The following is a 13,989-nucleotide window of genomic DNA, read 5'->3' as shown; positions in this document are numbered from 1 at the left end:
CTTAGAAGGCCATTGGCAGGGCCACGACCCGGGCATGTTTTTCGGCCGTAGTGCTAATTTTTCGCATTTCGATTGAAATTTTTTATATATACTATGTTTGGCCCGGGCTTGCACGGGCTTTTTTTTAGTGCCCGTGTCTTTCGGCCCTGGCACGTTCGACGGGCAAGATACGCCACTGTTCACGTATACTTTGTGAAATACGTTAAGAGGTTGTTCTAATATTAATGGTTGCTAACTTGCTAAATAAGTTGAGGCTATAACGACTCTTGTTATATTTTCACTTGTTATAAAAAGTTAACGTGTTTTTAGGATTGAAAGATTATTAAAATAATTGATTCAACTAAAAATGATTATTAAATGTCTTTTCGAATGTCATCTTGTGGGTATATATCATCATTAGATGTATAGAATGAGTACATGAATCTAATCTACAAAATGGACAGTCACCTTTTATTTTATTTTATTTTATTTTTTGTGGGATGTTCCTAAATTCCAAAACTGGAGTCCAAGATGATTTGAATACATAATATTTTGGTTTATTTGGGATAATGGATTTTAGTTGATCACATCAAATGCTGCATTTAACAATAAATTAAATAATAGAGGAAATGACACAAATGCATTTCATTTAATCCATATCCAACAAAATCTAAACACTAAGAAAAATAAAACAAAAAACACCTAACATGATCGTAATCTTTTATGATGGTTCCGTTGTTAATAACTGCTATACTTTTGTTGATTTCATTAATTAGTTTATTTTCTTTTTCCAGATCTATTGACTACAGAATTATATATATAGTTAAAAAGATGAGTGTGTTTATATTCGTTTATATTCATTCATTAATATTCTAAACATCTGGTTCACGAACACTAATGAATATAAGCATAGGTATCCAGATTAAATCATACCATCATCATTACATTCAACGTGTTAAAAGTAAATAAATATTTTTTTAACGGCTTAAATTACACAAAATCTATTTTCAACGGGACTCGAACACTTGATCTCAATGAGGGTAACACCTTAACTACAATGACTTTGTCAATTAAACCAAACCTCACCCCATTAAATAAAGATATCTAAAATAAAGTCTATATACCATTAGATATTTCAAATTAAGTCAAATACAAGTTTCAAAAGTCAAAACACCTTGATATTGATCAATAATACATCATCCATATTTAATCTCTTAATGATAAGTAAATAAAGACATGAACTCTAATTAGTAATTAGTGGTTCAAATGTATGTATATATTATTTTTAACGAATAATGAAATGCAGATCACTCAGGTAAAATTAGTGGTTCAAATGTTTGTACATATTATTTTTAACGAATAATAAAAGGCAGATCACTCAGGTAAACCTTATAATAAAAGGCTACTAACATTTGCAAACGTATTCGGTACTGGTGACCTGTCCCGCCACAATTCTAGAGGAAACCCACTGTTCGAAAACCCATTATAGTAAAACCCCTAACTCGTCGTAGACCATTTTTGCTCCAGCCAAGACTTAGACCCATAACCTTCACTTTAAAAGATCATGAAGCTGGCAATGTTCACCAAAACTTCAATGAATAAAAGTGTATTGTCAATTTTCTATATTTTAACTATAAAAATGAATATTAAACTTAAGTAATAATTGGAATGAAAATTGCCTAACTAGGGTCTTCTATTCAGAAAGTTATGACGGCGCAGTTTGTTGCTCGTCTACCTGCTATCCTTATGTAAATTGCCTAAATTATTGGAATGAAATTTATTTAAATATTAATTTAAATTATATTGGTTAAAATGGAATCAAACAATAAGTTGATGTGTGAGTTGGATTTACATGTTAAATTGGTACAAACGCGTTTGAACGAAGTAAAATATATACCAATCACACACGCACACATCATTCAAGAGATGGACCTCACCCTCAAATCCTTTCTCTCCAAACCCGCGCGACAAAGAGCACTTGAGCAAAACCCGCATAGTCTATCCGGGGGGTTGGCAACGATGTAACTGTGCGGGTTCGAAGCCTGGCTTGCTACCCGTGCCGGTGCCCCCTCCCACTAAGTCTAAAATTCAAATTATCTAATATTATCATTGGCTAAACAAATTAAGGTTTTAATAAAATGAAAATCAAATGAGTTTTAAGATAATATTAGTAACATTTGATTGATTATTTAGAGTTTTAAGATAATATTAGTAATAAATAAATTTGATTGATTATTTAAATGAAAATACATGAACGGACATAAGGGACAAATACAAACGAATATGAACAAACATATACAATCATCCATAAACATAAATGAACAAACTAGACAATATTAGAGGTGTGAACAAGCCAGGACGTTTATGTGGTACTTGAGATCGGCTCACCAAAAACTCGAAATGAGACTAGCTTAAATGAGCTCGTGCCCGAACTCGAGTTTTATTGAGGTCGTTGATATAATAAGCCAACCCGAGCTTGTGGTTCACATATCATGCCCGAGACGGTTTGCGAGCCTAACTAAGTTTTTTTATTAATTAATATACACTTTGTTTAATATATCAAGTGTGAGTATTTAATATACATATTATATATATATATATATATATATGTGTGTGTGTGTGTTTGTGAGAGAATAATTGTAATATAAAATAAATAATTAAATAGTTATAAACGAGCCGAGACGAGCTCGAGCTCAGCTGGTCTCATTTACTTCCTTACAAGACATGTGTTCTTTTTATTTTTTTCGTTTAACTATATCAACAAATTCATTTTTTATATTCATTTAGTTAATAAATATATGAACATGAACAAATTCTCCGTCAAACAATTTACAAATGATTCACTAGAAGTTTGATTCCTTTAGATTACTATAAAAATGTACACTTATATTACTTTCTGTATGGACAAGATCTAATATTTTTTAAACTCCTTTAAACATAAAAATAATTTTAATTTCCATTCACAAAAAAGTACAAGGAGCTTCATAAATTTGATTTTCGTAACTCCTTTTAGCACTTTGAGTCCATTGTTTTGACCCCCCAAATACGGTATAAAACAATAATTAATAAATGTTTGAAAGAATTTATGGTCTAAAAATGCAAATGCCCCAAATGCTGCATAAAGAATGTAAAAAACTAATTTTCAGGTGTAGAACAATAATTAAATAAAAACAAGCATTGATGGGGAGCAGCTTGTGACCCAATTAAACGGTGATTTCAAGTTTTTTAATACAAAAGCTTTTTTAGATTATTGTTTAGAGTGGTGGGGAAGTATGTTTTCAAATTTAAACTTAAAATAAAAGCAATAATTGCAATTTAAATTATTAAAGTTGCAGTCTCTAGTTTCTTGAAATGATTATCATGATATTCTACATAGTATTAAGTGATTTCTAGCAAAAATTGCTCATTCCATGTGCATTAATTTTTTTTTTTTAAATCAAGATTGGTAATGTAAAAAATATTTTTTTTAACAGCAAAATCACTTTATATGTATATATAAAGAGCCAGCCAGCAGCTGAGAACAAACAAAAAGAAAAGACAGAAAAAGAAACAACATCAAAGACAAACGGAGAGCCAAAAACAAAGCCCAAACAGACAGATTACAACATAACCGAAAAATCAAAAGCCCTCCAATCTTCCCAGCTTGCAGTATCAGTTGACTTTAGGGGGGGCCCAACTATTCCAAACATAAATAACATCAGAAAATATATTATAATAATATCGAAATTAATATTATATATTATATAATTTATTCTAATTAATATTACTATTATTATTATTATTATTATTTAATTTTAGGTTTTATTTATTTATTTATTATTATATATGAATAGAAAGTCTTGATGAGCAGTGTAATCATTTTCAGTTATTTGTTGATTTTTCAATTCTATTCTTTAGCATTTATTTATTTTATTATTATTATTATTATTATTATTATTATTATTATTATTATTTATCTTTTTTCAACATTGCTATTTAAGTTTAATATAATGGATATCGTGCCGCTGAATGGTTATTTATTATTTTGAAGTAGTAATTTATTTTTTAATAATATTTTATCTATCATTCAATTTGATTTTTTCTTAGGGGGTGTTTGGGATTGCGTTTTCAACCTGATTATTTGATTATTGTGTTTTGAAATCGCAAAAAATCTATTTTGAGTGTTTGGTAAAAAATTAATAAAAAGTGATTTTTTACGTTTTGTAGAGTTCAAAACGTGATAATCCATAAGTAGGTCACCCCTTGCTGCAGGAAAACGTGATAATCCAAAAACTGATTTTTTACGTTTTCACTTATTTATTTTTTTAAAATATATATACTTGCCAAACACCCAAATAGTTGATTATCTGATTATTGTGATATGAAACAACATAATCAAATCCAAACAATGTTGATTATCTGATTATTGTGATATCAAACAACATAATCAAATCCAAACACTATCTTTCTGCAGCACGTTTTGTTACAGCTAATTATTTGATTCTGATTATTCAAAACGCATAATCTATTTTCAAAACTCAACCCCAAACACCCCCTTAATAACTTGTGTTCTATGTTTATTTTTTCAACATTACGATATAACTTTTATTGAAAACGGATATAGTGTCGCTATCGTACCAAACTTAACTGAAATGACCGAACAACATCTATATCGGTGTAGGTATTTAATTTTATTGTTTTTTGCTTTCGATAAACCGACACCATATCACTATCGTACGGAACCGAACAAGACCGGTAACTGTACTTGCATTCATTTTTATGGCTTCATCTTTAATAATAGATACCGTAACCCTACCGTAGTGAACCGTACCAAAACTGAACGAACTGTATTAGTTTTGGTACCAATATTTGTTTTATTGTTTTTTTTTCTTTTCAATAAACTTACACCGTATCGTAACGAATAACATTGGTACCGGTACATGTATTCATTTTTATTGTTTCTGGTTTCGATAACTTTTAATTCATAAAACTTTGTCTGCGATGATAAATAAATATTGGTACTAGTACCATGACGATCTGAATCGATTGATACCGTTCGAACAACATCGGTGCTGGTTTCGGTGTCTTTTTTCTTCTTTTTTTAAATCATTTTCAATTAATCGACGTAAAACACATGTTAATTTTTATACTTAGTGCGTGTATCGTAGCAGTACTATAATAACCAAACGGATACCAATTCATTGCTCGCGGTAACGTACCGCCGCAACACGCGGTCAGATCCCATAGTTAATATTAATGTTGAAAATAATATAATATTCATATACTAACAAAGAAAAATCTTTTTGGACACATGCCACTCTCTGGTACCTTCTTATCCTACTTAGGCAAAATAAACTTTTTATTAGATCTTACCCCGTAATATACATTACATACATTCAGACAATAACTTGACTAACCCAAAAGAAGAGAGAGGTGAGAGACTTTATAGTTGTTTTGTTCTTGCAGTATCAGTTGAATTGAAATATCACTTAGAGTAAACTTTCGTTTTGTCCTCTGTGGTTTGGTCACTTTAACGATTTTGCCTCATTCATTTAAAAACAACCATTTTCCTCCTTGATGTTTCCATCTTGTTGCCAGTTTGTTTCCCGACTCTTAACTCAGTTAAAGATAGTGTTTCCCGATTCGTTACGCAGGGGATTCAGGGCGGTAACAATTCGGTATTGTTATAGGACCTGCACTCGGTTTAAAGTCATGATATGTCCTTTTAAATTAAAAATGAATACCGGTAGTTCATCACGATACTATCTTAAATAAAACTCTTTTTTTCAAGAAAGTTTGTAAAAGAACGGTAAAAAATATATATTAAACACAGTGGTGTATTTCGCTTTATTAAAAAGACAATGAACGCGAGTTATCGAAGAAAAATCAAATTAAAAAAAAACTACTTAGGTCAAAGACATATATATTTTAAAGTACATACCGATGCCGGTATCGACCTTGTCGGTATTTGTTTTGTTCATCAGGTACTGTTATGACACTGACACTTGATCAACCCTTCGAAAAAATGACTTTATTTCGAACACAACTCATTCTCAATAAAATTTATAAAAATCAAACACAACTACGTATTTAGTTTTTTTAGCCAACAAAAGCAAGTCATCGAATAAAAGACAGATTAGTAAAAAGTTAAACAGGTTAAAAATGTATATCATACATAATAGAGTGGTAAAAGAAATTAAAAAAAGCCTATGATATAACTATTGTTGTAAAAAAATAGAATATTATTAGGAAGAAAAAGAATTAAATATGATTTAACTTTTAATTTTAATTCATATCTATAATGTATAATATAATTTGCAGTTTAATAATGATAGAAAATTATAGACCAACCTTTTATGATAAACTTTTAGGAATGTATGAGTAAACTTTTAAAAGGTAAAACCTTTTAGTGGTAACGAGGATTAAAAAGGTGAACTAGAAACAGTTTTGGAGGGGTAAAGTTTCTGCTTCCTGAAATCCCACTAACATTTTTTCATCAAATTGTCATCTATTATTTGCTTCTACTTTACTTCCATTCACTCTATGCATCTCATTATGAGTTTTTTTTAGTTAAATATTAAACACACACACAATTATAAAATAAGAGAGTTATTTTCAAAAGATATTTCTTTACAAAATACTGTAAAAAAAATATCCAGGTATATAGGATAAGTTCTACTTAATATATATATAATATTAAATATGCATATAAATATAGAGTTACTTAGATAAAATTTCTTTATAAATGTAATTAAACAAAATTTATTTGACTTTTATATAAAAAAACAAAAATGTAATTTCTTTTAACTTTTTTTAATCTCAAATAACTTCAACATACTTAATTTTTTAAACAAATTGAAAAATCTAAAATTTTATACTTCTTAACTAAATGTGCCTTGGTATCTTATTTATCTTTTTATAATGAAGTTTGATTCCCGTTGGCTATAGCAACACAACACTACAACTATGTATTAGTTTAGCCAACGGGAATCAAACTTCATTATAAAAAAGTTAAAAGAAATTACATTTAGTTAAGCCCTTCACGTTAACAGAAAAAATGGATGAAATTAACCCAGTAGACTAAAATGACAACAGTGAAACCTTTTTGGACCCACATGCGAAAAATGAAACCTTTGGTCTAAAGTTGCAAAATGACCCAAACCATAGTAACTAAAATGGCCTTTAACTCTAAACAAAACTTGATAAAATTTTTGTCACATTTTCCCTAAACTACAATAATGTTTCTCACTAATTTTGGATTAAAAAACGAAATAGTTTGTTAGCACTCAATTTACTAACATCATAACATAAATATTTGAGTGAAGTAGGCTGTTATGATTGGCACCCATTCACACAACCTACAGGGTAAAGTGTGAACATAAATACTAAAGGGCATCAAGGAGGTACTTTTAACAAAAAGCTAATAATGGTTTAAGAATTAAAGATATCCTAATAAATATTTGGGTTATTGGATTTTATCACATCTAACTATTGGCTATTGGCCGCTGCCACATCCAACTATCACTCTGACGCCCGCCACCCCCAACTTAACACTTAGTGTGTCCTGTCACCACATCGTTAACTGATCATTAACTTTTGATCTTGTTACTATACTTTTCGGTGTGTCCTAAGATCTCTAAAACCTTCCTAAGATTCCTATGACACCCCCTAAAGTATAGTAACATAATCAAAAATTAGTGATCAGTTAACGACGTGGTGACAAAACACATTAAATGTTAAATTGGGGATGACGGACGTCAAAGTGAAATTTAGGAGTAACAGCGGCCAATAGCTACTAATTGGGGGGGGGGGATTAAATCTAATAACCCTAAATATTTATTAAAGTAAATTTAGATAATTGATCAATGCTTTATTGTACTAATAATTTCAGATGAAACATGACCATTGAAATGAAATTTATATTTACATACAATAAATATAAAAAAGCACACCACCATGAGCATAAGTTGAACACTCCATTCTCAACCTCATACCCTAACTTCATAAAACATATTTCAAATAAAAAACAATTACAATTAAAAGCACAATTTTCTGCACTGCCCAACTTGGACTTCTGTAGGGCAATATGGACACTTGAAAGGCCTTGTACTGTTGTTTTTCGACAACTTCGTTATCGACTGTTTGCAAAGCACGTGCCCGCACGACATCAGCATTGGCGGGTTGTCTTCACTAGCCTGTTCACGGCTCACGGGACACACGAATATCGAATGAAACTGAAAATCTTGATCCAAATCGACAGGGACCGGTAACTGCTTCATACACTGCCATTCTTGCTTCTTTCCCGCCATTACGTTCATCAGCTTCAAAAGCGTCGGTAACCCTTGATCTCCGGCTGCAACCGTCACGCTTAACGGACTTTGAATTGACTCGCCCACGAGATTGCAGAACTGTTGGGCTAGCTCATGGGCCAGCTTGACCCAATGGGCCGGTGAGAGAAGATCTGTATACGGAGATGACTCGAGCTTTCCGGCCCATAAAATACACGCCATTAGCTTCTGGATTTCCGGAAAATGTTGGTTAGCAAAAGGAGCGATATACGTTCGGATATATTTAAGCGCTTCATCCCTACTTCCGTGTTGAAGAATCTCGACAAACTGTAGACGATGGAGTTTAAGTTCGATGTCGGACCCGTTTTGTTGAAGTTTGTCGTGGTTAACGGCGGCCCACTTCAACGCGGGACCCAAGTCGCGAGATTTCATCGACTCGAGTATTCGATACATTTCGAGGAAATGAGTTTTCTTGTCGACAACCGCGTCTACACGCGCTTCGTTGACGAAACAATCACCGATATCGAACATGTTCTCGCGGTACAAGTGACTGGCGATTATCTGGTTGACTGTGTGGAAGTCAAAGTCAACGTTCCTGTAAGACTTTGATATATCGGGATTGAATTGTTTCTCGAGAAGCTTCGTGTATTTGCTCAGAGCGAGATTCAGTTCCTTTTGAGGCCCTTCTAGTTGACCAAGCGGAGCCATTTCTTTTAACTTCGCTTTTAGTTCGCTAAGGATCACGTTGTGGTCGGGTTGAGGAGTTGCGGATTGTATTCGTGATAATGCGAGATCGATTTCTTGGCTTATCTGTTCGATGGCTTCTTGGGATTTAGAGGAGGATACTTTTTGCTTCTTTGTGACGCGATCGAATGCGTCTTTGATCGAATTTAGCTCCATAATCCGAATTCTTGCTTTGATTTCGTTATGAAATTATACGTACCTACAACAGCAGGATGATATCCTTAGTTGTCGTCTAATTCAAAAAAAAAAAAAAAAAAAAAAAAACAAAAAATACGTTCATTCATTATGGAATGAACATGTTTATGAACAGTTCACGAACGCTTACTGAACAAGATTTTTTGTTCGTGTTAATTCATTAAGGAAATGAACATGTTCATGAACACTTACCGAACTTAGACGAATGAAAACGAACAGAAAAAAATGTTCACGAACATAAATGAACTCAAACAAATGTTGTATATTCATTTAAAAATACAATCTGCAATTTTTCATCATTTAATACTACGAAGAATCCACCAAAAATAAATAAAAATACTTAACATAATTAACACAAAAACTAAGATGTTGGCGGAGACGTATAGAATAACTATGGTTTCAAATTTTATAAACCAAGACTAATAAAATAAAAATATAACATAAAAAATCTTTAAATGAACAAACACAAATGAAGTTAATGAGCGAACATAAATAAACACATTACTGAACGTTCACGACCGTCAATGAATGAGCGCAACCTCTGTTCATGTTCGTTTGTTTAACTTATCGAACAGAACTTCTTGTTTGTTCATTTATTAAATGAACGGACATAAACGAACATCCCGCCAAACGGTTCACGAACTGTTCGTTGAACATTCGGTTTATTTAACGCCCTCGTTTCGATATCAGAAAAGATGAGTTGAAATGCCAATGATTATTTTGATGGCTGGATTAAAATCTACAATTATATTTCTGGATTAAAATCTAAGAAAATTGGTGATCCGTGCACGACATGGTGGCCGTGATACCAAAGGGTGATCCTTGCTTTACATGACACTTTCACAGATCGCTTTCAGGCCCTTCAGTAATTCAAACCATAGTTGTTAAAAGCCATCGCCTCTTGCGCCTAGGCCCATTTTTCAGGCGAGGCGAGGCAGTTGCGCTTTAAGTCGAGGAATTTGCGCTTTAATTCTCCAGGTGATGGTTCAGGCGAGATTCCTAGATTCCGGCCAAATTCTCTAAAATCCGACAAGATTCTAGCCAGATTTCTACTTTTATCTAAGGAAAACTAATTTTCTACACTAATATTTTTAGAACTTTTGGTTTTATATAATAGCTTTTGTTTTTTTTTGAAGAATAGTATTCTTTTCTAATACATAATATATTGAGTAAATTACTTTTTGAGTCCTTGTGTTTTAGTGGTTTTAACCATTTGAGTCCAAAATCAAAATGCTTAACGCCCTGAGTCCCTAGACACTTTTTTTTATAACCATTTGAGTCCTTTTGAGTCCAAATTTTAACCTTTTGAGTCCAATTTTTTTTTACCAAAATTGGACTCAAAACGTTATAAAATAAATAGTTGGGGACTCGGGGTGTTAAACTTTTTGATTTTGGACTCAAGTGGTTAAACCCACTAAAACACAGGGACTCAAAAAGTAATTTACTCTAATACATTTTTAACTTTTTTTCATTATGCGCTTAATTTTTCTCAGGTCCTCGCTTTTTTTTTGCGCTTTGCGCCTAGGCCCCAGGCAAGGCCTATGCGCCTTGAGTGTGCTTAGCGCCTTTAATAACTATGATTCAAACGCATTGTTTAACTTTGTTAAGAAAATAACTTCTTATAGTTGGTTAAATCCAAAAAAAGATATACCCTTTTACCCAAAGAGAGTGAAAATATCGTCTCCAAGCGACACTAAGTTACCCCATTATGTCAAGATACTTGATTTTCAATAGATTGGCGTCTGTATAGCTCTCTACACACGCATCACTCACTGCAAAATTTACCCTTTTACCCAAAGAGAGTGAAGTTGACGTAAGGGAAAACAAGCGGTTCCAAAAGTTCAAATTTTACCGACTTATAATGCCTCATTCTCCACCATATAAACATATAGAAAATTATGAGAAAAACAAAATCGGGTAAATCACTTTAAAAGAGAAATAGGATTACCTGACGGTCTTGATCTGTTTTTTTTAAGAAATTTGCGTGCTTTAGTCTTGAATGATGCAATTTGATGTCTGTCAAATTTTTTAGCATTGAGATAACTTGACAAAAGTAACACACCATATATGATAGAAACCACAGAAACCGACATGATGATTGGTAACGTATAAAAGGCCACTCAAGAGTTGCATATTAAAACACCGATATCAACATGAAAAAATAGATCTAGCATTCTCAAATGTCAATATAAACGGAAGCATGCTAAGAAAGATATGTATTACTGAAAATACGAACCCCAGCATAATGCATAAGATTTCTACTCTAACAATCAACATCATCATCATACTCAGTAAATCCCACCAAAAGCAAAGCTAAGGTAGGGTCTGAGGAGGGTAGATGTAGACAGCCTTACCTCTACCTCGTAGGAATAGAGAGGCTGCTTCCAGTGAGACCCCCGGCTCGATGGTAGTTTTGTATCAAGCCTTGGACCTAAGACACATAACACTCAAACAATCGGGACAGAGACTGATTGGTGCATGTACCCCGTGTCTTTCAGCTATCAACGACTCAACGTCACCACATGATGCATGATTAACCATCCGCCGCTTTTAACGTTATTTTCACGAAATTAGTAAAATAACGTTAAAGTTAGTACCATTTCACTTTTGCCCCCCGAGCGCCCACAAATATATATATTATATGTGCACACTGCACTCAAAAGTCAACACTATTCGCTAAGTCATACTAACATAAAAATTATGAGTTGCAAAATTTTTACGGTATAGTCTTGATCTATTCACTTCAAATCATATGCTAAATCATTCCAAGCCATGAAGCAATCCTCCTAATGATAATGGTTTTCACGACTATATATACTATACTGTGCTTATTGAGTTATTTCGTGAAACAAAAAAGTCATAAACGGAGAAATACAAATGTAGGTGACAAAACAGAAACATAAACAAAAATCAAAGGACGGAGTATATGAGATACGTTCATAGTTATTAAAAGCGTTAATCGCACTCAAGGCGCATAGGCCTCGCCTGGGGCCTAGGCGCAAGGCGCAAAAAAAGCGCGGGCCTGAGAAAAAAAAGCGTACAACAACTAAAAAACATAAAATATTTTTATATAATAGAAAATTAATACTATTTATCAAATAAAATAAACTAAGGCTATTATATAACATTAAATATCGTCTATTTAGTACCGAAAGTTATAAAATGCTAGTTTATTAGTGTAGAAAAGTAGTTTCGTTAGATAAAAGTAGAAATCTAGCTAGAATCTTGCCAGAATTTAGAGAATTTGGCCGAAAACTCTCAAGAATCTAGGAATCTCGCCGGAACCTGCGCATGAACCATCACTTGGAGAATTAAAGCGCAATTGCCTCGCCTCGCTAGGAAATTGGGCCTAGGCGCAAGAGGCGGTGGCTTTTAACAACTATGAAAACGTTCAAAGCTTCATAGTTGATAACGTATGTATATGTCTATACCCATCTTAAATTCTCAATTTTACGATATCCACCCCGTTCTCACTCGCGCACACTTAACTAGTCATGTAACAATGCTTCAAGATCTATATTATTTGCATTACCCGACAACTTTTTCCAGAAAATCCCCAACGTATGAAACAACGTAAAAGTCATAAACAATTTTAGTCGGTTTCGAACTCCCTTATACCAAATTAACATATAACATCAAACAAAATTTATAACTCAAATTATGGAAATCCATATGCTCCTATAGTTGTTATACACACATATATATGTCTCACACATAAACCACATTTAACTCTTGACTAAGAGGATCTACCAACTTCTAACTTAATAAACACACACATTACAAAAAAAAAAAAAAAAAAAAAAAAAAAAAAAAAAAAAACCACAACTTCAACAATAAACAAATCACAAGAGTACACACACAAGAAACTACAAATGCAAGTAAATCAACATCATTTCAACAAATTATCATCTAAAAATCCACTCAAACCTTCTGATCTCTAATGGGTCATCAATAAATTAACAGATTCAACACTAATTGCATCCAAACACATACCCATAATCCAAAAACGACCAAGAACAACGAAAATATCATGGGTGTTTCAGATCGAGACATATAAAGGGATTAATTACACACAATAAATTAATATAAAAACCAAAATCGTACAAATATATCGATTCAGAAGCTTACCAGAAGGATTGAGAGGGCAAATATGGAGTTTCTGAACAGGGGATTTGCGTGTGAAATTGGGGAAAATTGAGAAGAAGAAGAAGAGATTTGGGAAATTGCGTAAAGAGGGCTTTGATTTTGTTTGATTTTTTAAAAATGGGATCTTGATGTTTTATTTAGTTCATTTTTAGGGGCATCGTTATGTGTGTTTGCAGGAAGAATGGAAATGTGATAAACATTAGGATATGGGACAAAGTGAGGGGGGCTATAACCGCCTATGTTTTTAATTAAAAATAGAGGTAAGTCTAGATGCTTCATTGATTATCTTTTAAGAGTAAACTGCAATTTTACCCTTTGAGGTTTGGGATGATTGGCATCCTTACCCCTTAACGAAATAATTGCAATTTTACCCCTCAACGTTCGCTGTTATGTCACAATCTTACCCCCCGGCCTCAAATTTGTTGACCGGTCAACTAAACTATGGAAGGGTTGACGTGCTTGTCGTGGTACACGCAAATTTAATTCCAATAACAACTAATAGATAGTGGTAAAAGGGTATCGAACTTAGGGAGTATGTGGAAAGTGTGTTGATTTTATAGCTTTGCGAATTAACTACAATTAACCTAATTTGCAGAAAATAAAGTTCAATGATTTGGATTGTGTTTTAGAAAACTAAATTAATAACTAAGAGCAAATA

At 32.7% G+C, this 13,989-nt stretch overlaps 1 protein-coding gene across 2 annotated transcripts; it reads right to left on the bottom strand.

The window, feature by feature from the left end:
- Positions 1 to 7,816: 7,816 nt before the first annotated feature.
- LOC110889334 (protein RMD5 homolog) lies at positions 7,817 to 13,550 on the bottom strand. 2 transcript variants are annotated; one of them, XM_022136847.2, is made up of 3 exons: positions 13,314 to 13,550; positions 11,134 to 11,201; positions 7,817 to 9,189 (listed from the first exon to the last, which is right to left on the bottom strand). In XM_022136847.2, the coding sequence occupies exon 3, from the start codon at positions 9,144 to 9,146 to the stop codon at positions 7,995 to 7,997; it is 1,152 nt and encodes a 383-aa protein (XP_021992539.1). In that variant the 5' UTR covers positions 9,147 to 9,189; positions 11,134 to 11,201; positions 13,314 to 13,550; the 3' UTR covers positions 7,817 to 7,994. The 2 variants fall into 2 exon arrangements, with proteins under 2 accessions (XP_021992539.1, XP_021992540.1); XM_022136848.2 differs by lacking the exon at positions 11,134 to 11,201 and having other exon boundaries at positions 13,314 to 13,549.
- Between the last annotated feature and the right edge of the window lie 439 nt (positions 13,551 to 13,989).

Source organism: Helianthus annuus, chromosome 11 (assembly GCF_002127325.2).
Source record: "Helianthus annuus cultivar XRQ/B chromosome 11, HanXRQr2.0-SUNRISE, whole genome shotgun sequence".
NCBI lineage: Eukaryota > Viridiplantae > Streptophyta > Magnoliopsida > Asterales > Asteraceae > Helianthus > Helianthus annuus.
This window is presented reverse-complemented; position numbering and strand designations above follow the sequence as displayed.